Source organism: Ostrea edulis, chromosome 1 (assembly GCF_947568905.1).
Source record: "Ostrea edulis chromosome 1, xbOstEdul1.1, whole genome shotgun sequence".
Taxonomy (NCBI): domain Eukaryota; kingdom Metazoa; phylum Mollusca; class Bivalvia; order Ostreida; family Ostreidae; genus Ostrea; species Ostrea edulis.
The window spans coordinates 11,945,733-11,973,152 of NC_079164.1; the positions used below are offsets into that span (position 1 = coordinate 11,945,733).

Consider the following 27,420-nt stretch of genomic DNA (forward strand, 5'->3'; position numbering starts at 1 on the left):
AACCTTCCTTTTCAATGCATCAATTTATTTTATATTTTGTTTCTTTGTTCACTGGCCAATTATTGATTCAAATCAATTGAATAATTGTTGGCCTTTAAAAAAACCCACATCCAGTGTTTTTTTTTTGTTTTTTTTATTTTTTGAATTGCATTTATTTATCGGGAAACATGTCAATAACTAAAACACATGTCATTTTCAATATTTTTTTTTTTTATATATTATTCATTTATTTCCCAGAGCCTACTCTATAACAATTTTAAAATAACTAACTAATATAATAGGGCAGCTGCCAGGGATGGGTCCCTGACTAAGCTCCCTCAATATATATCAAAGTTTTTACTAAAGTACCACGCAGGGTACATATTAACTAATTTAGATTTACATTCATTGAATACATAAATTTCATTGCATGTCAGAGTAATATTGTCATAGTTGACATTTAAATATATAGGTTATACAGTATTCATATTGTATGATGATCAATGTAACAATGAGTTAGTAAATTACAACAATGCCATAATGTTAAATATAATAAAGCTAGGGATTTTCTTAAAACATAATACCACTCATGCTGCCTCAGGGTCCACACACACACAAACTAGAGTCCAGAGATGACCCTAGGGCATCCAGTGTTGATTTAAAACAACAGCGACAATCATCAAAGAACTCGTCTTCATAGATGTAATCATTTCATTTTTATGTAAATCTAAATACCACTGAATGATTTATTTTCATGGAATTCACTGTTCAGTTGACTAAAAAAGACTTAATACTTTAAAAATAAGATAAAGGCATAATCTTGGAAAATTAAATGTAATGCGCTGGTACTTTATGTAAATATGTAGTTAAATTTGATCGGGATGAAATGGTAAACTAATTCAAAATATTTTCTAAAATAATGAAAACAAACACAAGATATTCCAGATATATATTTATAAGGTTAAACTAAAGTAAGAACACCTACAAACAACAGTTAAATTGCACTGAATTATGAAATGTTATCAGCGTACTCTAAAGTACTCTAGCATACTCTGTTTAGTAGGACCGGTCCAAAAGTACTCCACTGAGCATGTTTTCTAATTTTCAAAAGGCAAATCATGTTGTTTATAATACATAATGTTACAGTACCTGATATTTGAAAATGAACTCAAAATCAATCTGTTGTTTAACACCAATTATTCAACTATACAATTATCTGTAGATTCATTTCTGGGTCTAAAAAGAAAAAAATTGGATAGTTTTTATCACTTATGCAATCTTATGTTAACAGAAGCCACCTTTTGTAGCATTCTCTTTTTAATTAGTGTGCTTTCTGGGGACTGGTAAAGTAAAGTAATGCTTGTATTTTTAGTAACGTTATTTTTCAAAGAGGCCTGGAAGATCTTGAAATGTGTAACTCTCAGTTTGATTTCAAATACCTAAGCACATGATTTGAAAATGAATGTTTTATATACAATATACATATATATTTACATGTATATATAGCATGTTAATATTGTATGATATTTAATTTGCTTTTCAGAAGAAAAAAGAAAGGAAAATGCAGTCTTTAGATGTGTGTAAAAGGAGTTCAGGGAAAATATGGCACAGGAAACCAACTCCATCCACTGATAATGGGTAATCAGGATTTTACAATCTATTCTGAAATTTAAAGAATATGCTTCTGACAACAGCACTTTCAGGTTGTCCCTTAAATTATTTGGGGGTGGGGTTGGGGGGGGGGGTCCTTTACCTTCCTCATTTTACTAACTGCAAGTCTTCATATCAAAACACTTTAGCTGATTCAGAAATCTGACAAGTGCAGAACCAAATCTGGTGTGTAAATCAGACTTACCCAAGAAGTTTATTGTGTGACTGTAAATAGATTTAATGATCATAGGTGTTAACAATTTACTCTCTAGATAATACACCATTTCCTCTTTACAAGCACAGCACACAATGGAGAACAGTTTATATTGTTACTAAATATACCATGTTCTCAGATGTGCTTGTTTTAGGTATTAAAAGCAACACTAACTTCAAAAGCAATATTTTCTTTGAACTTTGAAGGGTTGATGCAAATAATGAAATGAATCAAATTACAGTAAAACATGCATACTGCTTTTTTCTTGTCAATTATGGCACAGTGCTGATAATTTGTTTTGATGTGCAGACAAAATGAATTATATTGAATATCATGTGTTATAAAAATTTGATCACTTTTTATATTATTAGCACATTAGATTTTACAAATTCAATAAAACATTTTAAAATGCTTATATTTTATTTGAACTTAGCAGTAGATGTGATAAAGTATCATTATGATGTCCCATTTCCTAGAATTCGCTGTCCTTGTCACCAAAATTATGGCAGAATGTAAATCTAATGCACATGTGGTGGTACTGCTTTTGTTGAACTGAGTTGCTTGATGCATTGAAATGAAATAAATGTTCAAGAATTAGAATTGAAATGTAAATTGTTTCTCTCATTTCATTCAATTAGGTTGATGGTTTCAATAACCAATAGTCAATCAGGGCCTTTGTCACAAAATGGCAGGAACATTAGATTTTTGCACACATCATTCGACAACAGCGGAGATTGTTTCATAGCTGGAGATCACCAAGGCAATATATTCCTGTTTGATCTAAACAAAAACAGGTATTTAAAAGCTTTCCATTGATTTTCCTTTCTTTGTTTTTGACCATGATGAATGGATTGTCCACTTTTTACCACTGCAATAAATAATTGATGCTATTTTACTTTTTTCACAATCATGTAAACTGTGCAAGGTACAATAAAACACACCTTACAGTAAAACACAGTTACCATGAACACACTTCTAATGAATTCATACTTACAGTAAAACACGGTTACAGTGAACACACTTATAATGAATTCACACTTACAGTAAAACATGGTTACAGTGAACACACTTATAATGAATTCACACTTACAGTAAAACATGGTTATAGTGAACACACTTATAATGAATTCATACTGACAGTAAAACACGGTTACAGTGAACACACTTATAATGAATTCATACTGACAGTAAAACATGGTTACAGTGAACACATTTATAATGAATTCATACTGACAGTAAAACACGGTTACAGTGAACACACTTATAATGAATTCATACTTACAGTAAAACACAGTTACAGTGAACATGCTTTTATATAATGAATTAACACTTACAGTAAAACACAGTTACAGCAAACATGCTTACAGCGAAGTGATTTTCATTCCCTGTAGTTTTAAAACATATTACGAACTCACTAGTTATAACAAATTACATGGATCAATTTGTTCGTCCGCACCACTTGTTATGAGTGTGTCTTACTGTGACTGTTTGTCTAACTTCTACAAATTCTGATCAGATTTGCCCTGACACAGAAGTGTGGCCACCCCTGTACCGCACTTGCTTACAACCTGCGAAGGAAAACAGAGTTCCTGGTGGGCTTATCGGACTACTCGCTAAAATGTTTTGATACAGGTATGTGTCAACATGCTATCTTGTTACAGTTCATTTACCGGTATATGGTTTAAGAAGTAACACACCAAAGATATCTGTATTTGATGTCAGATGATTATTGGAGGATATGCACAATAATGTGTGGTGAAATTGACAAAACCAGCTGACTAGCCCAGTCGGTAAAGCTCAAAACTCTGAAACTCAGGATTGTAGGTTCAAGCCCATGTTGGTTTCCTAATGTAACAAAGATAGTATATTCCTCTGCTAAGCATCAAACCCAGGACCTCTGACATGACAGTCCAGTGTTTTGTCGATTGAGCGGAAAGGTTAACCCACGAGTTAGAACTAGTAGGAAGGCCATGTATATACAGTGGAACCCCGTTATTACGTTTTCCATTTTGTCACGATAAAATAACGTAATACCGGGGGCAACGTAATAAACGTTCCCAGTGAAATCCGTTAAAATTATCATTTGGAAATTGTATATCGTCCGTTGGTACTCCGTGAAGGGGTGTGTGAATATATCTTTACTGTTTCTTTGTTTAAAAGAATATGATACTTTGTTTTATTTACATCTTATCTTTAATGTCCGTAATTCTTCATGTTCTTATCCCTTTTCTTTATTTCGGTGTAGGATACATAAGGATGTTTTGATAAACGTTGCTTTTTCTGCATTCGTTTGGACCGCCATTTTGTTCAACTTTAAAACAATGCGTTCATGTAAATTTCTCTCAATAACTCGTTCCGGTTCGTATTCAACATTCGTATTTAAAAAAATAACAAAACATCGTTTTTATTAAGTTCTCTAATTACACAATACACAACACAATAAAAAAAATCCCACCCAAAAAAAAAAAAAACTATAGACACAAAACGCACACGATACCCAACACTTACACACTTCTCACCAACGATAAACATGCACGGAGAACAATTTAAGCGCAATCCACATAAAAAAAAATATAATGATGCACGAAGATTTCATTTATAACGCTAAATGATGGCACTAAAATCACGTGCGCATCAAGGGATTTTAAAATATTCACCGAAGTAAATGCCGTGCACGAGTCGGCCGATAGATTGGTGTATGTATGGACGAGAGTTACGAACACCCAAGCTCCATGTCCAAACAACGAACAATTTTTTTTAATTGAACACCTTTAGTCACCTATGTCCAAGCAGTTACCCAAGCGGTTGTAACATTGCTACGATAAATCTTTCTTGTTTGGTACCAAAGCTGTCCGTGAATAGAGTTTTAATAGCGAAGGTAATCACACTATGCTGAACACGCAGGTGGTTGAAAAATTATTTCTTTGATTATCAAAATATGTAAAATGAAGTAAATTTCATAGAGTACAATTTCTAAATAAACATTATTTAATTGTTTATCACTGGCTTCTATACGGGGTATTCACCTGTATTGATGTCACTAGATCTATCGAAGCGTGATCAGTCGAGCGTCTCTAATCCCCAAACAGACCAGGAAATTTACGTGGTGACTGCCTCGTGCAGTCAAGGTGTGAATGGCTTATTATTTTGAGAATCATTATTGAATAATTAGGGGTTTATTACGTTTTTGTCGGAATTTTTACAACGTAATACCGAGTCCCGGCATTTTAGGACAACGTAATAACGAGGTCTATTTTATATAGGTTTGTTAAGAAATGGTTTTGTGCTTTGAAATTCCAACGTAATATGCGGACTAACGTAATAAAGGGGGAACGTAATAACGGGGTTCCACTGTAACACTACCACAAGAATTGAAAACTTTGAAAGTTTACCGTATCTAGTTGAAAAATTGCTCTTTACTCAAAAGTCAAAGGAAGCAAAAAATTAAAATCCCTGTGGGACATGAATTCATAATCTCCAGATTGGCAGCCTTATACATTAAGTCACTGAGTTTATAGGAATTATTGCATAGCACCACTCATGAAATGAAATTACAGGCTTTTATTTTCGTATTACTGAAATCTTTTGATCAACAGCCCACTCACTAACTCATTCATGTTCTCACGGTTTGACATCTATGAGTCATTTCATGATATTAAATCTCGCGTTAAATAAGTAATCTATGGTTACTGCATCGGTAAAACAATTTGATCTTTGATTGGTACTTATTCATACTTTTATGTTTCAAAAGGAACTCTGCCATTATCTCAATGTGTTGTTCATCCTTAATAAAAATAAATTTCATCATGTTTTTGAATTACGTGTGAAAGTAGCTGTATTTACCGGGGGGAATGTTTTTCAGATACTAAAGAGATGGTGGCCTGGATGAAAGGCCACGAGTCAGCCATTGGCAGCGTCTCGGTGCATGCCTCGGGGAGGTACGCACTGACAACTTCTTATGACACAGCACAACTCTGGGATCTAGATACCTTTCAACGCAAGCGGAAACTTAACATCAAAGAGGATGTTGGTATAGTACAAGTACGTACTCCAAAGATGTAAAGCTATTACTGCACGTGAATATACATGTCTATTTAAAACAATTGTTTAAACATTCAAATGTATTGCATGGAAGAATATAAACTCAGATAGATGGAGTTCCATGAAATAAAGTAATGTAATGGTATATAAGTTTGAGTGGACAATTTGTAACAATTAACTATTATAAAATTTTACATAAGGAAGCCTGTCATATTCTGTGTTAGATGTTGTATTATTATGATGATCCAGTTATACGTGTAATTTTATATATGAAAGGCTGTCATATTCTGTATTAGATGTTGTATTATTATGATGATCCAGTTATACGTGTAATTTTATATATGAAAGGCTGTCATATTCTCTGCAGTAGTACATGTATCATAATAATCCAGTTATACTTTACATGGAATTTTACATAAAAAAGGCCTGTCATATTCTGTGTTGGATGTAGTATTGTGATCATGTGATTTTATTACAGGTGTTTTTTCTCCCTTTGAGTAATACAATCATCACCGGTTTTAAGGATGACACGATATTTGGATGGGAGTCGGACACCCTGAACTGTAAATACCAGCTGCCTGTCCCTCCCGGCAAATCTCCCCACTATAAGGCATATGCCCCCACACGGTATTACACTATCAACGTTTTCTGTTGTCTTTTTACTTCTAAATCAATACTGCTGCCTCTTTTATAGCTGTCTCTCTCTACAGCGGAGTCTGCTTCGTTACAGGGATGGAAGATTGTTAGCGGCGGGTGGAAGGTCAAGGTTTATTCACCTTTGGGATTTAGACACGCACAGATTGCTGAGAATTATAGAGTTGCCAGTCAAGGTTACCGCTGTCAAACAATTGGTGTTCCTACCGGATAACTTTGATGCTGGAGCTAATCAGGTATGTCAACTGTAGTCACAGGAGGTACATTGGAAATTTAGAAATATTTAAAATAAAGTTTTTTAGGGGATTCATATTGTATGTTTGTTTCTAAATGTATTCCATGTTTCTTAACCAGATTCAAATCTTAACGATTATTAACAGAAAGTACATTTATTCAACATGAAAATTCTTAACATTTTACAGACATTGGGAGTATTGAGCCAAGATGGAATTATTCGTTTTATCAATGTCCACACCTGTAAGCTTCTGTTTGATGTGGGAGGGGTGGAGAACCGAATTAACAATGTGACAGTCAGCCCTGGGGGGCGTTACTTAGTGGCAGTCATGGAGGACGGAAGTTTACATGTCTACAATCTGCATACAATGTCCCAGGAACTCAGCAAGGTATTACAGGAAATTGTTTCATATTCAATGTAAGCATTCATTATTATTTTCTTTATTATCCTTATTAGTTCAAAATTGACAGGAATTTTCATAGCGTTTATAGGATTTTTTTAGGGGTCATTTTGACACAGAGATGTATTATTTTGAATCTCTATGTATATTTTATACACAGTAATGTATTAATATTAACACTGAGCACTAATGTCAGAAATGTTGACAGATGATTTTAGAATAATTCTTTGATAGCATATTGCAGAGATATGACCATTTTAAGACATTTTTTTATTTCATAGTAAATGTATGGTACTTATTGAATATTCTTTATATATTAAGTGTAGTAATTTTGAAATAAGAATTTTAATTTGATGTTAAAATAGTTACATCTGCAATTGGTCATCATAAAAATATTATTTATAATTATTTACAGCGCCATTGATTGCATTTTTGTTTTTAAAATTGTGCACTTTATAAATTTTAATAATAAATAAATATTAGAATTGACAGCAGCTAATGACATACCTAAATGTCGTGGTATTCATTTCATCAGGGGAGAAAATGGCTTCAATAGAAGCTTTTGAAATAAGGTTTTGTATGAAATATACCTCAAATATATAGGGAAAAGTTGTTTTTGGAACAGGCCTTTGTCACATGACTGAACAGGTGTATTGATTAGTATGTACAGTGCATCTTTATTTCAATTTTCAAAATCTCCAGCCACCTGCCCCTCTGGTTAAAGTGGTCACCAACAACAAGATGTCAGACACAGTGTCCACAGAAAGGTCCAGCATTCTGAAAAAGGGGCGGTCATTGTCTGCTCCAGCCAGGGGCAAAGAAAACCGACTGCAGGAGTATGAAAGAGAGGACTTGGCAAGTGTTTATAGTGGTGTAACAAAACTCCTGGATCCATTCACACGAAAATGAGTTTGGTTTAACTGACAGCTGTTAAACTTTAATACGATATGTACAATGATAATTACTGTTATTGTTAATGACGAAGTCAATTGGTAATTTACTAACTTGAGCAACTGGGTCCTGAACTGTAAATGAATTAGAGGAATCAGAAACATGATACCTGATATATTCGTAACAAACTCTGCTGATGGGATTTAATAGAGTCCACTAATCAAAACCAAGTTATTGTTGTAGATTTATGACATAAATTAAAGAACATTTTTAGACATGGTTTATCACTTGCTTATTGTAGAAAGAGCTCCCGGAGACGTTAAACTCGGAGAGATTAAAGGCCATATTGAAGGGTTATGGAGAATACCCAGCCAAATACCGAATGTTCATCTGGAGGTCCATTTTACGGTTACCGGAAAACCACACGGCTTACGCCGCACTTGTTGACAAAGGCACACATCCAGCATACACTAAAATTCACGAAGACTACCCTGTCAAAAGCAGAAAATTGTTACGCATTTTGCAGAGGTATGATACTTGATGTAAATTGATTTTTCAACAAGTTAGCTTAGATTTGATTTAGCGCTGTCAAAATGTGGTACATGTATATGAATATTTAGATACACAAAACATTTAGCGAAGTACGTGTACTTGATTTAGTGGTACATGTACATGTATCTGCTGTCTTTGAAAGGCACCGAATAGATTACACTGCCAAATGTAATATGAGTACAGTGCATTGTATGGTTCAGCAGTTTAAACTTGTTATTCGTTTGTAAGGGTGTACAATAATTATAATCTGAATTCCTTTTTCTAACAGAATTTTGTCGGCTCTGGCTCATTGGTCGCCCATCTTTGGTGAGACACAATATCTTCCTGTTTTAGCATTCCCATTCGTCAAACTGTTCCAGAACAACCATCTTGTTTGTTTCGAGATATTGGCAACATTTATGGGTAACAATTATTTTTTCAAATTCATATTTCTAATTTACCATGTTTATGTGTTTGTCTATCCCTCTTGTCCTTTCAGTCTGTCACATTTTATTTCTGAGTCACAGCTTTGTATTGCAGAGGATTAGAAACTCGCGCTTAGCATTATTGGATGTTTTTGCCCTGATGGTCTGTCATGGCCTTGACCTAAGTCCACTAAGTTACATATGATAAAATGCTAGTCAAAACATAACATCTCTCCATGTATTTTTTTCCACGCAGTAAACTGGGGAGACCACTGGTTTGAGTATTTTCCCAATCCACCCATCAACATCCTAGCCATGATAGAAAACGTCCTTGCTCATCATGACAAATACCTACTGCAGCATTTTGTTAAATATGGCGTCACATCACAGGTAAGTTTATAGGGTTTCTGATCTCACATGATTAAGCAGAGTGCTATTTCACAGGTTTTCTGATCTCAGGTGTTTAACTACAGTTATTCATCACAGGTAAAAATATCTTGGTTTTCTGATCTCAGGTGTTTAAATACAGTTATTCATCACAGGTAAAAATCTCTTGGTTTTCTGATCTCAGGTGTTTAAATACAGTTATTCATCACAGGTAAAAATCTCTTGGTTTTCTGATCTCAGGTGTTTAAGGTACCTGACTACACTAAAGTTTATACTCTTTATGACACTACATCACAAGATGGCGATTTATATGTTTTTTAATATTATTTGTATCGATCTATTCGTTTGTCTATCATGATAAATCAGTGGTAAAACATTTGGCTCGTGAACTTCAGATCATGAGTTCAGATTCACCAGTCTTTTGTTCTATATGTACCAAATTAATTTTTTTTAAATCATATTTTTTATCCAAAAATGCACATTTTCTGCCTTTTTAATATACATATTTAATATTACATATCATCATTTATCACATGTTTAATCCTTTATCCAGTGGATATCGCCCATTACATAAATTTTAATTATTACACTATGTTTTCCTACGCTGTTTGTGACATCTCAAACAAATGTCAATTTTATGTAGTTTGTTTACAAAATGTAAGAGAGCGAAGCAAAATGAATAATGTGATGATGGTGGTGGTGGTGGGGTGTTGGTGTTAAAATGTGATAAAAAGAATCTCCCATTGTTTGTGGTTTGATTTGATTTATGTTCAACTTGTTGTGTGTTTTCTATCACCGAGTCAAGGAGACACACAACTCGTTGAATATAAATCATATCAAACCACAAACCATGGGAGATCCTATATATCTTTCATGAATGAACTCTTCTGATTTGAAAAACTCTTTCAAGGTGTAGTGAGCCACCATGATTTCTGTGTTACATCACAGGTAAATATATGTTGTTTTCTGATCTCAGGTGTTAAAAATACCATGATACATCACAGTTAAATCTGTTGGTTTTCTGATCTCAGGTGATTAGATATATTGTTACATCACAAGTCGGGAGAATATTAGCTTTATACATGCTTAACAAATGTGTTTTATCCATTGTATGCAGGTGTATATTTTTGCCTATGCATGTATCTGAGCTGGATTGTAAGAGTTGGGGTTTTTTTTTGGTGGGAGGGGGTATACATTCACCTCAACATTATTAAGACTGCACTCCAGATTTGTATGCCCCTGTAATCAGAGATTTGGGGGCATATAGTTTTTGGTCAGTCCATCTGTTTGCTTGTTTGCCCACAAAAACATTGAACCTTGGTTATAACTTCTGAATGGATGGTGATAAGGGCTTTCATATTTCACATGTCTATTCCTTGCAATAAGACCTTTCTTTTGGTACCATAAATTTTGATCTTGTGAACCTACTTTTGAAAAACTTTACCCTTGGCCAGAATTTTTGAATGGATGGTGATAGGACGTTCATATTTCGCACATGTACCGGGTATTTCTCTTGACAAGACCTCGCGTTGGAATACCAGAATTACTGTGCTGTCTTATGGAGGGGTCAGTGTTTCACAAAGCAGTGTTTTTCAAACACATCTTGTTTAGTGAAATGATCTGACTCACTGTGATCCAAAGACTGAATCAAGCCACACAGATCAGATTGTTTACAGATTGTTTATAGTGGCTGTTTTTATCCCCTCTCTTCCCTTTGCATAGACAGGAGGTATATATCCTTTTCCAATGTTAAATTGGATTCTGGGATTATATATTACAGGATGGGAAATTTTTGGTGAATGTCACAGAACTATTCTAATCTAGTAAACTCCTAATGATTAAAAATGTAAGGGCAGTGGGTGCACCACACAATATGTGAACTTTTTGTACTGACACTTAACATGATAACACTGGCAAACTAGCAATCACAGTATAAGGTACCAATCAGTCAAACAACAAAGAGCTCCTGATATTTAAGGACATTTCATACAAACAAAAAATGGATAAATGGGTTGAGATATATATATTTATATATGGCCTGTACATACACACATATATATATATATATATACATGTATATATATATATGTACATGTATGATAAGATAAGTTTATTCCAATTTTGGGCCCAGAGGGCATAACAATAAGACAGTTTATAAAGAAGGAAATTCAAAAAAGAAAAAAAGTTTACAACATTAACTACAGGTTACATAGACTAAAAACTGCATGTGGATGCAGCATGTTGGGGAAACAAGTACATACACATATGAATTGCTAATCATGTGTATACACAAGTAAATGGACAGTATCAGTATTATACCAACATATGAATAATAAACTATAATGATTTTTGCAGTTTTAAAGCATCACTTCTTTTTCTGAAAGTTTGCACTAAATATTCACTCAATTTGACAAATACTGGTTTGTCTTCATTAATCATCAACCAAGTAAATTTGTCCTTATTTGTTAGATAGATAAAATTTTTGTTGAGCTTGTATATACCATTAAAAAACATATTTCTCTCTTCAACATAGAATGGACAATCAGTAAGGAAATATATATAATTATATGGCCTGTATATACATACGTACGTATATATTTTGGCTTAATTTTGTTGTAATACCTGTATAAAGTACAAACATAGAATTCCTTTAAAAAATCTTGGAACTTGTAAATTTTCTATGATGTTCAAAGCAAGTTGAAAATATATAATTATAAATATGTTACCTCTCCTCATATAAGTCTATATGAATGTTCCCCCACTGTTTTGGACCCAATTGAGAAATCACGGGAATGAATTACATTCTGTATGGTAAATTGTATTCATTTTACATATAAAAACATAAAGTTAGGTTTCAAATTTGAATAAAGTTTGTTTGTAGCAAGTTTTGTTAAATTTTATCATCTCAAAACCACGTGTTGTGGAGAAGGACATGACTGGGTAGATTAATTATGCTTTTTTTTCCTGTCCTCGTATTGGACCAAATATCTTTAATATCGAAAGAGACACTGTAGAAAGCTGTGGTGATTTTTGAAGTGCACTTGTATTTTTATTCCAAAATCAAATCATTGAAGTGAAAAAAATTTCTATTTTCAAGATTTGAAATAAATTTTAAATTAAATTCATGTGGTGAAAATTATTGAATGAATTTGATTAAAGTTCATCAGGTGTCAAAATAAATACAATGTAAAATATACATTATACAGTATGTCAACTGTAAAAGTGAGATAGAAAAAAACAACAACAGTGATTGATTTCCATTCTTAAATTTTAAAGAAATTGGAAGTAATTTCCTAAGTAGATGTATTTAATATAGAGTGAAGATGAATAAATTAAAAGTATGAGAGAATTGTCTGAAATTGTTGGCAATGCAAGAGAGCCTGTGAAAATTACCTGTGTAAATTTATTTATTGTTAACACATGATCAACTCTCAATCACCTTGTTTCACCCCAAGCCAAACTTGATTGAATTGTACACATTCACCAACAATAAACCAATTATCATGTCATTATAATGTTTTACCTGTGTATTTTCTAAAATATTAACTGTGATACATAGGATCTTGACAGGCAAATCAAGGAATCTGGTTGGTCAATTATCAAAGAATAGAAGCATTGGATTGGTCAGTTCCTTAGAATAAGTGTTCAAGGGAGACATGACCTGTGAAATGCATATGTCAAAGTTGGGCTTGATGAACACTGTTCTGTGGGAAAATAATTTTAGAGTGACTTTGAGACTTGTCTCTAATTACCACTCAAAAGTCACATGGGTAGCCACCCAATTTATATCATTTCACTAACACTGCCAACTTTAGCTTGGTTACTGGAAAAGTGTTTGACAAGTTCACGCTGAACTTTGATGGACTTTCGAACAAATCAAACTTTTGTTGCCTCTTGAACATTAGTCTTTCTGGAGAAACATTATGGCATCAATAATTCAGAATTCTAAGCAGAGTGTGCCGATGTGTCAGGGACTGGCTAAGTTATCATCGCACCCTATGTTTGAGGATTTACAGGCCACGCTGTTGTCTGACTGTCTTCAGGTGTCTGTTCCGTATGCCCTGTGTTCTGATCAGACGACGTCTGCTACTGATCCCCAGACAACAACGGACCAGTCCTACGCGGTGGTTCAGGAAACTACACTACAACAGCAGTTTCTAGAAATGTCTTCCAACAGCAACCCGAAAGTGCAGGAATTAAAAGCATTCTACAACACACAGCTAGCCATCATCGAAACACAGAGATTGGATGCTGTGGCAAAACTAAAGGATCACGCCAGTGACTCCCCATCTCAGTATCTGAAGGAAATGACTTGTATCCAAGCCTACCATGACAGACAGCGTTCTCACCTGACCAGCAGAGTGTACAGCAGCCTCCAGCTCCTGAAAATCAGCATAGAAAAACTACCGGATAACCCCCACACCGTCCGGCCTCGGTCCAGGCAGCTCAACAGTAAGGCCACTTCTATCATGTCTAACTGGTTTGAGAAAAACCTCCACCATCCGTATCCTACTGATGAACAGAAAGAGATGCTGGCTCGTCAAGGGGGAATCTCTGTGGCTCAAGTCAAAGCCTGGTTTGCCAACAAGAGAAATCGCACCAGCAACACTAAACCCAAAAAGCAGAAAATGCAAGTGGAAAAGAAACTGTTGAACATATGTTCAGAATTGACTGGCAGCTCGTCCCGGCAGACGGGTGGGTATGGAGAAATTATTCAGCAGTTGTCGGATATCGTGACTGCATCGACTACTGTCTTCAACCAAGGAATTGAGAAACAAGATTTTGACTTTATTTTTTCAAGTGAGGAAAGTAATGGCAGCCTGTAATTTTTACAGTGGATTTGATCCGAATTTACTCTGTTTACACAAACTTAATTTAGTTGTGGAATCTAAGTGAATCATTTTTGAATTTGAACTTTGCAAGTGCAAATCTACAGTTCATGTTGGTTTTTGTGTAGTGCTTTGTAAATACACCAATTTGTATTTAAATGTGGGTTTAATTATTACTGTAATAAAATGTAAATACATATAGTATAGTTGAAATATTTTATCTCTGTACGGAAATATTACAAGAAATGCTCAAATCATGAGGAAAACTGGGAAAGTGCATGAAGCTTGTAGTCTGGTTGATGTATTATAATCCGACTTCTAATATTGATTGTAAATATGGAGACATTATTGAAAACAATAGCATCTTATCATTCTTTACTTTTGTACGCATGCCCTTCAGGCAGAGTCCAAACAAAAAATTTTAAGCTCAACAAAACTGTTGCAGAAAAAAAGTTTATTTAAAGCTACTGAATAACAGGTATTTTCTGTGGTCATTCATTTTTTGTGGAATTTTGCGGATAAAAATCCCCCAAAATTACAATTTAAAAATGTTCTAAACAACAAAATTAAAATGTTACCCGAGTGCATTATGAATCAAATTGCTAAAAATTCCAACCGCAAAAATACACATTATATGGTATTTTATTCTTTCTTCCAATTTGTATTCCCTTCCCTGAACGTCAGTGGATCGCTTTGATATTGCTTTCTTCCTAGTAGGTTGAGCTGAGTCTCTATACTTCAGCACAGGAATTATGGCAAATTACCAGGACACCAATGATGTAATAAAGCTATACTAGATGTGCAATTGTACAGTAGTTATTATTTTCTATTGTTGGCCTATATATGACCCAATCAAGTAAATGGGCTTAAGTTGTACAAAAGTTTATTCATGTGATGCGTTAATCTATCATACAAATTTATATTTTGAAAGTAAACAAACACACTCAAAATTCTACATGCCATCGGCATTTCGAGTATGCAAGTTTCACCTTTGCAATTCCAACTCTACCAGGCCTAGGCTTTTGAACTCTCAGGATTTTATCAGACTGCATTTGTTTAATTATTGCTCTTCATGCAATGAAAATGAATTGGCAAGTCAGTTGAATACATCATTGAATCCCATATAACAGGTTGGGAACACTTCCCCTATAGCGAGATATTCTCGCTAAAATGCGATTATCCCTCTTTAGTGAGAAATAAACATTACCATAAACAGGAGTTTTGGCGTCTTTATTGAAAATAATGGCAAATCCTGTGCAACGCTGAATAAGTGTGACATGCACTCAACATGATGCGAATTGTTTCTATGAAATTGACAACATAGTAAAGAAATTGCATATCAAAGTTGCTGCGTAAGAGGGAAGCAGTCTGAAATCCAATACACATCGTGAGTGTTTTTGTTTTGATTCGTATATTTGCAGAAGTATCAAACATTTTAGCACTTTTTCTTCTTTTCATGTGAATCACGAAAAGATGTACTCCGCGGGTGTTTTTCTCTGTTGTACGCGATATATTTATTCTCGCTAGAGAGGGATAATCACGTTTTAGCGAGAATATCTCGCTATAGGGGAAGTGTTCCCAACCTGTATAAAGCTTTTACAGACATTATTTACTATGCAACACAGGATTATAGTGCATTTTTGCTTTGAAGCCATCCTTATTAGAATACAGAATCATGCACCCTCAGTTTCTTATTTACAGAGTTACTCTTGTTGACAAACACCTGTTAATACTTAACGAATTCTGTGTTACCTAATTTACACATCGAAATTTGTTAATCGTTGGTAATCTAGCCAGCAAGGAAGCTTAATGGGTAATGACATTCTACAAGAAATCAAAATACAATTATGTGGTATCAACTTTTTTTTTGCCAGTGAGCATTAAAGTCAGAATGTTTGATGCAGTGAATAGGTTTTAAATCTCATATTGAGCCATAATCAGAAAATATATGTAGCCAGGTATTAGATCTTGGATCCACCAACTTGTTCAGGTTGTTTTATGTCCTTTGTGTAAGAGATAGAAAGAGTGTATGAGAGAGTGTGAGTTGTGTTCACATACCTACTTTAAAAAACACCATTTTTACCTGTGCGCCCCATACCTACGCATAACAATTATGAAGTAATTATATTGTATAGGGTTATGCAGACTGGTAAGATTTATCTATTATTATATTTTATTATATTATTTATATTATATCATATTTATAGTTTTGACTTTGTATTATTATATTGATAGTTCAGAGTTTAATGCTATACATTTAATATAAGAAATCTTTCCAAGCTTAAAGTTTTTTTTTTTTTTTGTTTTTTTTTTGCATATCAGTCTTTAATTCCAAAATACATTACTATTTCAGGGTAAAGTCTCCGCAGAGACCCCCTTATAATCTTTACCTAGGGTGTCAGGGGCCCCCTGGATTAGATGTATATAGGCATAGGCATACATATACACATATATAAATTTATACATATAAATATCTACATAACATGTTAATAAATTTTGTTATATAACAGTATACTATATGTGTGTATGTTTGTATGTATGCATATATGTTTGTGTTTTCTATATGTAGATATATGTATAAATTTATATATATGTATATGTATGCCCAAGCTTAAAGTTAATTTGGTGATATCTAGAGTTAGTGAACTGCATGTAAAGTATGAATGTTAAGTATTTTGTACGAATGTTGTATGTTTTTTCCATAGAATATAATATTTGAAAACCCAAGAATATTGTTCCTGCATGATCTATCGACGGGTTACATATAAAACATACATTCATATCATGATAGACAAATATCTTTATCAATTACAACCTGCATTGGAATTTCTTGTTACCTCCCTTAGAATTAAGCTTTCACCCCGTGTCAGTCTTTGGTTTTGAGAGAATTGGTATGATTTGTGTCTGGATTTCGATGCAGGAAATCCAGACCGTTTACGGTTGATTCAGGTATAATGTGTTGCATCAGGGTTAGACTGTTGGTGTAAATTTGAGGAGCCTTTTGGGAGTACATAGGTACATGGTCTCCGTAGTCTTATTATACACTTAGAATAATTAAATGGCATGCTCAAGCATGAAGTTATTGACAAATACACAAATCATATATACTACATATAATTTCTTATACCAAGGACATTATGTAATTTGGGCCTATTGTATGTGTTTGTCTATTTGTTGGTACAGATTGAGTAAGTTACATGTAAGTGATTGGACATTAGGAGGAATCTGGATTTATGTAAAGGATTATTTTGGACAAATCTGGATTTATATACAGGATTTTTTTGGGGACAAATCTAGATTTATATGAAGGATTATTTTGGAGGAAGCGGGCTTCTTACCAGGGTACTTGTGGGCTTCAAACATTGTCATCAAAGTGTTGCTGTGAACACACCATTTCCAAACTGGTTGTGTGAGCACTTGTTGCATATGTGATGTTGTTTTGATACTTCCTATTTGACATCTAAGTTAGACCTATTCTTAGTGTTGTGTTTTATTCCTAGATTTATGCTTGGCCGTTATTGGAGACGCTGTTCTCGGAAGTTCTGACTCGGGAGGAGTGGTTGATGCTGTTTGACAATGTCTTCACGAACCACCCCTCCTTCCTTCTGATGGTGGTGGTGGCATACGCCATGTCAGCTCGGGGACCACTGATGCAGTGCGTGGAACTAGACGACTTCAGGGTAAGATGTGTACCAATCATTTAACAAGTAGCAGGAAAAAGGTGTCCTTGACAGTCAATTCGTAATTCAATTTCTGGCATACCGGATAGCCATTTTTTGGGGTGGGACACAAATTTGGCAAAAAACAAAAACTAAACCAAAAAAAAACCCCCCGTTATACAGTCTTATATAAATCTTTGAATTTTAGAATAAACATACTCGGACAGATAGTTACTGTGAACATAATGTAGAAATTCGAAAAAAATGTTGATTATTTAGAACTTAGAGGCACCTGTAAATTTGGATATCTTGATTGAAAAAAATACTTGAAGTTACATTATACATATTGCGAATTCTTTCATTCAATATTGTAGTAATTTTACCACCATTGTAATGCTGTGGATATATTGAGAGTGATCCATTTTGTGAATTCTTTCATTCAATATTTTAGTATTTTTACCACCATGTAATGCTGTGGATATATTGAGAGTGATCCATTTTGTGAATTCTTTCATTCAATATTTTAGTATTTTTACCACCATCGTAATGCGGTAGATATACGGAGAGTGATAAAGGAGGCGTACAGGTTAATGGAAGCCACTCCAGACGACCTCCATCCCCGCGGCTCGCTGCAGGATTTCCGACACCTCACTGTGGGCCAGTACCCGGTGTTTAACAAATATCCCAAGTTCATCGTGGACTATCAGGTTCAGGAAAGGGAGAGAATCAGGCAAGAGGAGCTGGATTACATGAGACAAAGGTCAGAGTTCAGAGTATACGTAAAAGTCAAAACTCATACTTTAATGTTTAGATTACTGTAGAAATTTTCTTCAGATATGTAACTTTTTTCTTCTTCTACTTTTCTTGCATTTTCTTTTTTACCTCGCTTGATCTTTAATAGAACTCTAATTTATGATCCCCTTGCAATGCAGTTGGAGGGGATGTGGTAATGTAATGGTGCATGTGGAGAAGGGGGTGGGGAGTAAATGCATCAGTTTTGATTGTTGCATTTATGAATATATCCAGTTGTGAGGGGGTGCTTTGCTTTATGTTGTTTTATGATACATGTTTATGATACATATATCATGATACCAGTGATGAAAGTGGAAAACCTGGATGTCATGATATTTCTGAAATTCTGACTGGAAATTACATGTGGTAATGACTGGTATCTGACTGAATGTCATGATATTTCTGACTAGAAATTACATGTGGTAATATTGACTGGTATCTGACTGGATGTCATGATATTTCTGATTGGAAATTACATGTGGTAATAATGACTGGTATCTGACTGGATGTCATGATATTTCTGACTAGAAATTACATGTGGTAGTGACTGGTATCTGATGATACATTGTGCTTACAATGTTCTACATTTCACTTCAGTTTGTGGCTATTCAATCTTGATAAAAATACTTAAAATATGTTTCATGCAGACAAAACACAAATACTCTGATGTTCAATGACATCAGTATTGTGAGAAATATTCAGGCGGTTTCAAATTATCATGCTATTACTTCCATCTCAACCTCAAAAGAAAAAGATTATACATAGAAAGACATTTCAAACTTGGTCAATCAAGTACATTTTATTAACTTTATTGATAAAATTTCAAACTCCTATGGACATACAGTTAGGGGTGGACCAGTGATATAGGTTCAAAGGTACGCCAGTATCGCAACATTAACAATCAACTTTTGCTGTGGTTTATTATGACGTTATAGAAGGCGCGAATGCTGAATTTCCTTAATAATGTGTTACATGTACAGGAGAGGGATGGTTTGGGGAATTTAGTTTTTGCTAGAATTCACAGAACTTGCAGTTGTTCATTCAATTAACAGTATCTAGCGATGGTTACTTTCGAATTTCTTACGAAAATGTGGGTATATTATGACAGTAAAAGATATCAAAGCATGCCATGTGTTGAAAATAAATGTTTTCTCGAAGTAGAATATCTATTGATCTTATTACTTAATCTGACAAATTATTTAAGGGGCGAGATCAAATGTTCAGTGTTAGAGAAAACTGAGTTCGCGTAGTTCTCACCAAGACCACCCCCCCACCCCCCCCCCCCCCAATACAAAAACTAAATATGAAGTATGTTGAAACTAATCGATTAACAAGTAAAACAAATGAAAGTGTACATTGAAACTATTAAACGTTTATTAAAATGTATTATTATGTGGATTTAAAGTGAGTTGTCTTTTTTTCCCACTAACGTGTAATCGATGTCGGATGACAGAAACTTACGAATGTTTACCCCCTCTTCCCCATAACTATTTGAATTTAGAAATTTTTCTGACATCGATCTTTTCCAATGCTTTGCAAGATTTCAAAAATATCCTCCAAGAGATTTATTTTAAAATAACGATATGGAAACTGCGAATATGAAAGAGACAACAAAACAAAAGCATTGTTCTTAAACGGACAAAATCGCCTATAGAAACATGTACTGAAATTTCTGATCACTTAAAACTGACAAGTATCTACAGGAATTTAAGGGAGTAACCTTTCAATTTTTATTGGGATATAGAGGCAACTGTGGATCCTCCCTTTTCCTGCAGCATTTTCGATCCCGTCATTTTTTTTTTTTTTCAATATTCTGCACTGTTTGAATTCTGGGATATTGCTATCCTGCCTTTTGTTTACATATCGGAGCTCGCCTTTTTCACCCTGTATTCCCCTCCCATACCTATTAATATTGCGATGGATTATAAGTATAACACAGTTATTCCTGTTTAAAAGATAAAATTTATAAGGTATCTGATAAAAGTTATATCTTCTAAAGTTTACGAGATATCTTGTATCTTTTATAAGACATCTTATATTTTTTTCTTTATAAGATATCCCATCACTTTTCTAGTATATATAAGATAAACTTTACAAGACATTTTAATAACGTAATCTCAAATCTCCGTTGTCAAATCAAAACCGATATTGAATCTCACGCTAGGTACGGTGCAACTTACACTGAAATCAAATAGTGAAACTTACACTTGTTAGGCACGAGGTAATATAATGCCAAATACTTGGGACCGCCTACCTATAATTTAACCGACCTATCAAAAGCGCTCTTTAAAATCACTCGGGGACTTTCCAATGAACTATCTGGAGCACGTCATGTACTTGCTGATATGTCTCATTCACACTTACTGTAAATCCACAGTAATGTACAACTGATGTGATATTATTAGTACACAACTGATGTGATATTATTAATATACAACTGATGTGATATTATTAATGTACAACTGATGTGATATTATTTCAGACAAGTGTCTCTGGAGATGCAGAAGGAAACCGTGAAGCGACAACAGGAGGAGGAAGCTTGGTACAGACAACAGCAGCTCCTATTGGATGCCGAGGAGAAACGGAGACGCATGATTCAAACAGAGGAACAGAAACTGGTGGATCAGAGAAAGAGGTCAGTGTACTAGTTCAAAAAGGTCAGTGTCATACTCGGGTCACCCGGTCAAAAAGGTCAGTGTCATATTCGGGTCACCGGGTCAAAAAGGTCATTGTCATACACGGGTCACTGGGTCAAAAAGGTCATTGTCATACACAGATCACTGGGTCAAAGATGACAGTATCATACACGGGTCACTTAGTCATAGATGTCAGTGTCATACACAGATCACTGGGTCAAAGATGTCAGTATCATACACGGGTCACTTAGTCATAGATGTCAGTGTCATACACAGATCACTGGGTCAAAGATGTCAGTATCATACACGGGTCACTTAGTCATAGATGTCAGTGTCATACACAGATCACTGGGTCAAAGATGTCAGTATCATACACGGGTCACTTAGTCAAAGATGTCAGTATCACACACGGGTCACTTAGTCATAGATGTCAGTATCATACACGGGTCACTTAGTCAAAGATGTCAGTATCATACACGGGTCACTTAGTCATAGATGTCAGTGTCATACACAGATCACTGGGTCAAAGAGGTCAGTGTCATACATGGGTCTCTGGCTCGTTACCTTATCTTGTTACGTTGGTAATATTCAGAGGCTGTTTATGCTGATCATTCACAAGATTGCTTTAGAACTCAATCTGTCAGAGGTCATTTATTTGAAGTACAGGTATATTATTCTCCTTTGTCAAATCTTAGCATTATCCCAGGTCAAATGATGCACAGTGATTCTTGCTTAAAGATCATAACTCAAAGACAAATTCTGTATCTTGTCATACGAAATGGTTGTAAAAGTCCTGGTCGTTGGTTGCATCAGACAGGTTATTCAATACAAGTACAATAGATAGGGTAACGCCTTGGAGTGCTTGTTACAGTCACATATAACAGTGGGTCACTTAATATAGTGGGTCGCTTTGACAGTTTTAACTGCACTGGTATTTGTTGAGATGTTTATGTATATAGACTTTATCTACTTGACAGATGCGTTTTTCAGGCTGTATGCAATTTACTTGACTAAAGCGGTTTTTTGTGGTCGAGACTTTGTCTACTTGACGTATGTGTTTTTTATTTGGTTGAGACTTTATCTACTTGACATATGCGTTTTTCAGGCTGTATGCAATTTACTTGACTTAAGCGTTTTTTATGTAGTCGAGACTTTGTCTACTTGACGTATGTGTTTTTTATGTGCTTAAGACTTTGTCTACTTGACGTATGTGTTTTTCAGGCTGTATGCAATTTACTTGACGTATGTGTTTTTTATGTGGTGGAGACTTTGTCTACTTGACGTATGTGTTTTTTATGTGGTGGAGACTTTGTGTACTTGACGTATGTGTTTTTTATGTGGTTGAGACTTTGTCTACTTGACGTATGTGTTTTTTATGTGGTCGAGACTTTGTCTACTTGATGTATGTGTTTTTCAGGCTGTATGCAATGAATCGAGAGGTGAAACTGAAGGAGCTCCAGTTGTTGGATGCGGCCCGGAGGAAGTTCCTTCATTTCCAGAAACAGCAGCGAGAAGCGGAGCTGAAACGGCTGGATGATGAAGTTCAGAGAAAGGTATCTGGAATAATTAGGTTGGGTTTGCCTTTGTCCTTTATTGTCACACCACCATTAGAATCTGATGTGCAATAATTTACATTCCAGGCTCTACTGAGAGATCAGGAGACTGAGACCGCACTAGAGGAAGCAGAAATCAGAAATCTAGAGCTCCAGCTTCAGAAGAAAATGTTTGAACAGGTACATGTATTTAAATATTTAAAATGTTTGAACAGGTACATGTATTTAAATATTTAAAATGTTTGAACAGGTACATGTATTTAAACATTTAAAAAGAGGTTCCTTTAGCTCTTAATTTCTCTTTGAGTAAAAAGGATCTTACATAAAGAATCAGCTAGGATTAGGTCTATTATGAATTAATAATCAAACAAAATGTGTTTTTGATATTTTTGAATGCCTCAGTAAGTTTGAAGTTAACTGGTACCGTACAACTCATCAAGCGACAACTCATCAAAGGGTACAATTCACCGAAAGATTTAAACACTTTTCTTTATTTTGTTGTATTTCATCACTGTCACCCGAGACACCTTTCATCGGTCATTGCAAAAGTAGTTTCAACCATGGCAAACTAACAACATTGAGTGTTAATTTAATATTAATATTGGTTATTGAATATTGTGGTAAATGAGTTAATAAAAACTTGAACAAAATTATCAGTCCTGTAATTCTTGTTTTACTAGTTTTGATGAGTATCAATAAATTGTCATATCTATGAGATGTCCATTCTGTGACTTGTCATATCTATGAGATGTCCATTCTATGACTTGTCATATCTATGAGATGTCCATTCTATGACTTGTCATATCTATGAGATGTCCATTCTGTGACTTGTCATATCTATGAGATGTCCATTCTGTGACTTGTCATATCTATGAGATGTCCATTCTGTGACTTGTCATATTTATGAGATGTCCATACTATGACTTGTCATATCTATGAGATGTCCATTCTGTGACTTGTCATATCTATGAGATGTCCATTCTGTGACTTGTCATATCTATGAGATGTCCATTCTGTGACTTGTCATATCTATGAGATGTCCATTCTGTGACTTGTCATATCTATGAGATGTCCATTCTGTGACTTGTCATATCTATGAGATGCCCATTTTGTGACTTGTCATATCTATGAGATGTCCATTCTGTGACTTGTCATATCTATGAGATGTCCATTCTGTGACTTGTCATATCTATGAGATGTCCATTCTGTGACTTGTCATATCTATGAGATGTCCATTCTGTGACTTGTCATATCTATGAGATGTCCATTCTATGACTTGTCATATCTATGAGATGTCCATTCTGTGACTTGTCATATCTATGAGATGCCCATTTTGTGACTTGTCATATCTATGAGATGCCCATTTTGTGACTTGTCATATTTATGAGTTGTCGTATTGATGAGTTGTCATATCTATGAATTTTTTATGATGTCTTTCGATGAGTTGTCATAGACCCGAAGTTAACACATATTCAAAAAGTTCTGAAGATATGTCGATAGTTTGAATTACGAGATGTTCAGAGACTTGTAATTAAAAGTGTTGATGTTATTTTAATTAGGAGCTGTTCAGGGACTTTTTAATTAGAAGTGTCAATGTTTTTAATTAGGAGCTGTTCAGGGACTTTTTAATTAAAAGTGTCAATGTTTTCAATTAGGAGCTGTTCAGGAACTTGTAATTAGAAGTGTCAATGTTTATAATTAGGAGCTTTTCAGAGACTTTGTAATTAGAAATGTCTATGTTTTTAATTAGGAGCTGTTCAGGGACTTTGTAATTAAAAGTGTTGGGGTTTTTAATTAGGAGCTGTCCAGTTAAAAGTGTTGATGTTGTTTTAATTAGGAGCTGTTCAGGGACTTGTAATTAAAAGTGTCAATGTTGTTTTAATTAGGAGCTGTTCAGGGACTTGTAATTAGAAGTGTTGATGTTTTTAATTAGGAGCTGTTCAGGGACTTGTAATTAGAAGTGTTGATGTTTTTAATTAGGAGCTGTTCAGGGACTTTGCTACAGCGGGACAGCAGCTGAGAACAGAACAGGACATGCACAGGAAGCAGGCAGAATTAGAGGAGAGGATCCAGCAGCGACTGAGAGATGCGGAGCGAGAGAGACAGGTGGAAATTCGCAAGGTAGATTCCGTAACCATCAGCTTCAAATCAGTTCATCGATTAAAATGCAGAGTTTATCGAGACTTTTGAACCCAAACTTCTCTGAAACTGTAAATGCTAAATGTCATGTAATGTAACTTAGGTAGGTCTTGATATATACGGTACATGCTAAATTCCTATTGTCAGCATTCCACATGTACACTTTAATCCATGTGTACACCCCATTCCATATGCACACTCCATTCCACATGCACACTTCATTCCACATGCACACTCCATTCCACATGTTCACTCCATTCCACATGCGCACTCCATTCCACGTGTTCACTCCATTCCACATGTTTGCTGCATTCCACATGCACACTCCATTCCACATGCACACTCCATTCCACATGCACACTCCATTCCACATCTAAACTTAATTTCACATGTACACTCCATTCCACATGCACACTCCATTCCACATGTTCACTCCATCCCACATGTTCACTCCATCCCACATGGACACTCCATTCCACATGCACACTCCATTCCACATGCACACTCCATTCCACTTCTAAAATCAATTTCACATGTACACTCCCATTCCACATGTACACTCCATTCCACATGTTCACTCCATTCCATATGCACACACCATTCCACATGCACACTCCATACCCCATGTACACTCCATACCAAATTCACATTTTAGAATGACTGATATATCATGCTCTCTGGGTGAAGGTTTAGAAATTTCTCTGTACATACATTTCCACTACTTACATATAAATGTAATAGATACATGTAATATATGCTGTATTGTTCTCATTAGCTTTACGGTAATCATCTTTATGTTTCAGCAATTACAAGAAAACTTAGCAAAGGCAGCACAACAGAACATAGAATCTTGGGCACAAAATGAGTTTGAGTATAGACGGCGAGTGGAGGACTTAGAACGTGAAACCAAGAGTGTGCAGGTCTGATTTACTAGGGAGTCTTTAATTGTATGCTCATGTTGTAAAATCAGCAAGGACAGAAAGTTTGCATAGTGTGCCCTCGTGTTGAGAATGCAATTGAACAATCATGATTGTTTTATTGCACAGTGTCTTCAATTTTCATTTTGAAATAGAGCAAGCTTCCTTTATTGGTGATGATGTATTTCTGTTGTTGTGAATTAAGCTATCCTCCCTTCTGATTATAGCTTGCGAAGACGAGTAGCGAGAACAGAGAGCTGGAGAGGGAGGTCCACGACCTGATGCTTCAGTGTCAGGAGAAGAGGGTCAGTATGGTATTCCAAGTCTCAGGAACAGTTATTGTATTTTGAGCTCGCCTGAGCTGTAAGCTCAATTAAACGTTTCTGATCATCCGTTGTCTTTTCATTTGCCCTTAAGTGCTATAGATTTTTGACGTTTTCTCTAGAACCACTGGGCCAATTTAAACCAAACTCAATAAAGATCATCATTAGGTAGTGGGGATTTATAATTATGTAATTGAAGCGCCATGCTTCCTTCCAAGGGAAGAAAAACAAAAGAAGGTAAAAATAGAGTGGGGTCATTGAAAAACTCTTCAATTCAAGAATCATTAGGCTAGAAAAGATTGAATTTGTGAGAAACCTTCCTGAAAAAATTCTAAATTGTTCAAATCATGGCCCCAGGGGATAGGATGGGGCCACAATAGGGTATCAATGTTTTACATATGAAAATACATTTGTACAGTATAATGAAATAATTTTAAAAAATCATCTGAAGAACAACATGGCCAGTGCAGATTCAAGTTTCTTCAAATCTGAGTAAGGTTACCCCAGGAGGGTACCTGCACTTATAGGGGGGTTATATTTCAAGGGTGCAGCTGATAGTTGATGATTTGTTGACAGCTGATAGTTGATGATTTGTTGATGATTTGTTGACAGCTGATAGTTGATGATTTGTTGACAGCTGATAGTTAATGATTTGTTGACAGGAGGGAGATGTAGAGGAGAAACAGGAAGAACTAGAAGCTCAGAAACACCTCGCCTCTAAAGCGGATAAGCGAAGGCTGGAGTTTGTGGAGGATGAAGCTAGACTTGCCCAGGAACACGGCAAGTCTATGACAGAGGATGCACTATATGCAACCAGAAGTAAGCCATGCCAAACTCACAAGCTTGGGGGGGGGGGGGGGGGGATTTTATAAACAAAATTCCTTGAGTATCAATCTGGGAAATATTTTAGCAAACTGATACAGCATCCTCAGATCAGTTTCTTGGGGTGATGGGTCTAAAATGTACTTTGATAGTTTAATCTTTATGAACACTTGATGATATTGATATCAAACAGCGCATATATTATTGTGAAAATGCATGATCACATATAGTATACAAATGACTTGTAAAACATACATGTGTGGCCATAAATACGCTATTAGCTTCAAATATCGTATTATCTCAGATACATTAATTTGTAATTTAAAGGGCTATGATTTTAAGT

The 27,420-nt window shown here is 35.1% G+C and overlaps 2 protein-coding genes across 2 annotated transcripts in view; both read left to right on the forward strand.

The window, feature by feature from the left end:
* LOC125664085 (TBC1 domain family member 31-like) overlaps nucleotides 1-27,420 on the forward strand; it is a 31,164-nt gene that overhangs the window by 3,169 nt on the left and 575 nt on the right. Inside the window, exons 2-21 of the mRNA XM_048896624.2 lie at nucleotides 1,523-1,617; nucleotides 2,482-2,637; nucleotides 3,360-3,475; nucleotides 5,706-5,884; nucleotides 6,363-6,511; nucleotides 6,615-6,774; nucleotides 6,961-7,161; nucleotides 7,876-8,028; nucleotides 8,366-8,592; nucleotides 8,885-9,018; nucleotides 9,277-9,410; nucleotides 17,737-17,916; nucleotides 18,423-18,655; nucleotides 21,170-21,322; nucleotides 22,741-22,876; nucleotides 22,964-23,056; nucleotides 24,857-24,997; nucleotides 25,819-25,935; nucleotides 26,160-26,237; nucleotides 26,918-27,074. Coding sequence (XP_048752581.2) covers nucleotides 1,541-1,617; nucleotides 2,482-2,637; nucleotides 3,360-3,475; nucleotides 5,706-5,884; nucleotides 6,363-6,511; nucleotides 6,615-6,774; nucleotides 6,961-7,161; nucleotides 7,876-8,028; nucleotides 8,366-8,592; nucleotides 8,885-9,018; nucleotides 9,277-9,410; nucleotides 17,737-17,916; nucleotides 18,423-18,655; nucleotides 21,170-21,322; nucleotides 22,741-22,876; nucleotides 22,964-23,056; nucleotides 24,857-24,997; nucleotides 25,819-25,935; nucleotides 26,160-26,237; nucleotides 26,918-27,074 — 2,974 coding nt within the window. The 5' untranslated portion in view covers nucleotides 1,523-1,540. The remainder of the gene's footprint in view (nucleotides 1-1,522; nucleotides 1,618-2,481; nucleotides 2,638-3,359; nucleotides 3,476-5,705; nucleotides 5,885-6,362; nucleotides 6,512-6,614; nucleotides 6,775-6,960; nucleotides 7,162-7,875; nucleotides 8,029-8,365; nucleotides 8,593-8,884; nucleotides 9,019-9,276; nucleotides 9,411-17,736; nucleotides 17,917-18,422; nucleotides 18,656-21,169; nucleotides 21,323-22,740; nucleotides 22,877-22,963; nucleotides 23,057-24,856; nucleotides 24,998-25,818; nucleotides 25,936-26,159; nucleotides 26,238-26,917; nucleotides 27,075-27,420) is intronic.
* On the forward strand, nucleotides 10,871-14,437 carry LOC125664086 (uncharacterized). Its single transcript, XM_048896625.2, has one exon. The coding sequence runs from the start codon at nucleotides 13,331-13,333 to the stop codon at nucleotides 14,231-14,233; it is 903 nt and encodes a 300-aa protein (XP_048752582.2). The 5' UTR covers nucleotides 10,871-13,330; the 3' UTR covers nucleotides 14,234-14,437.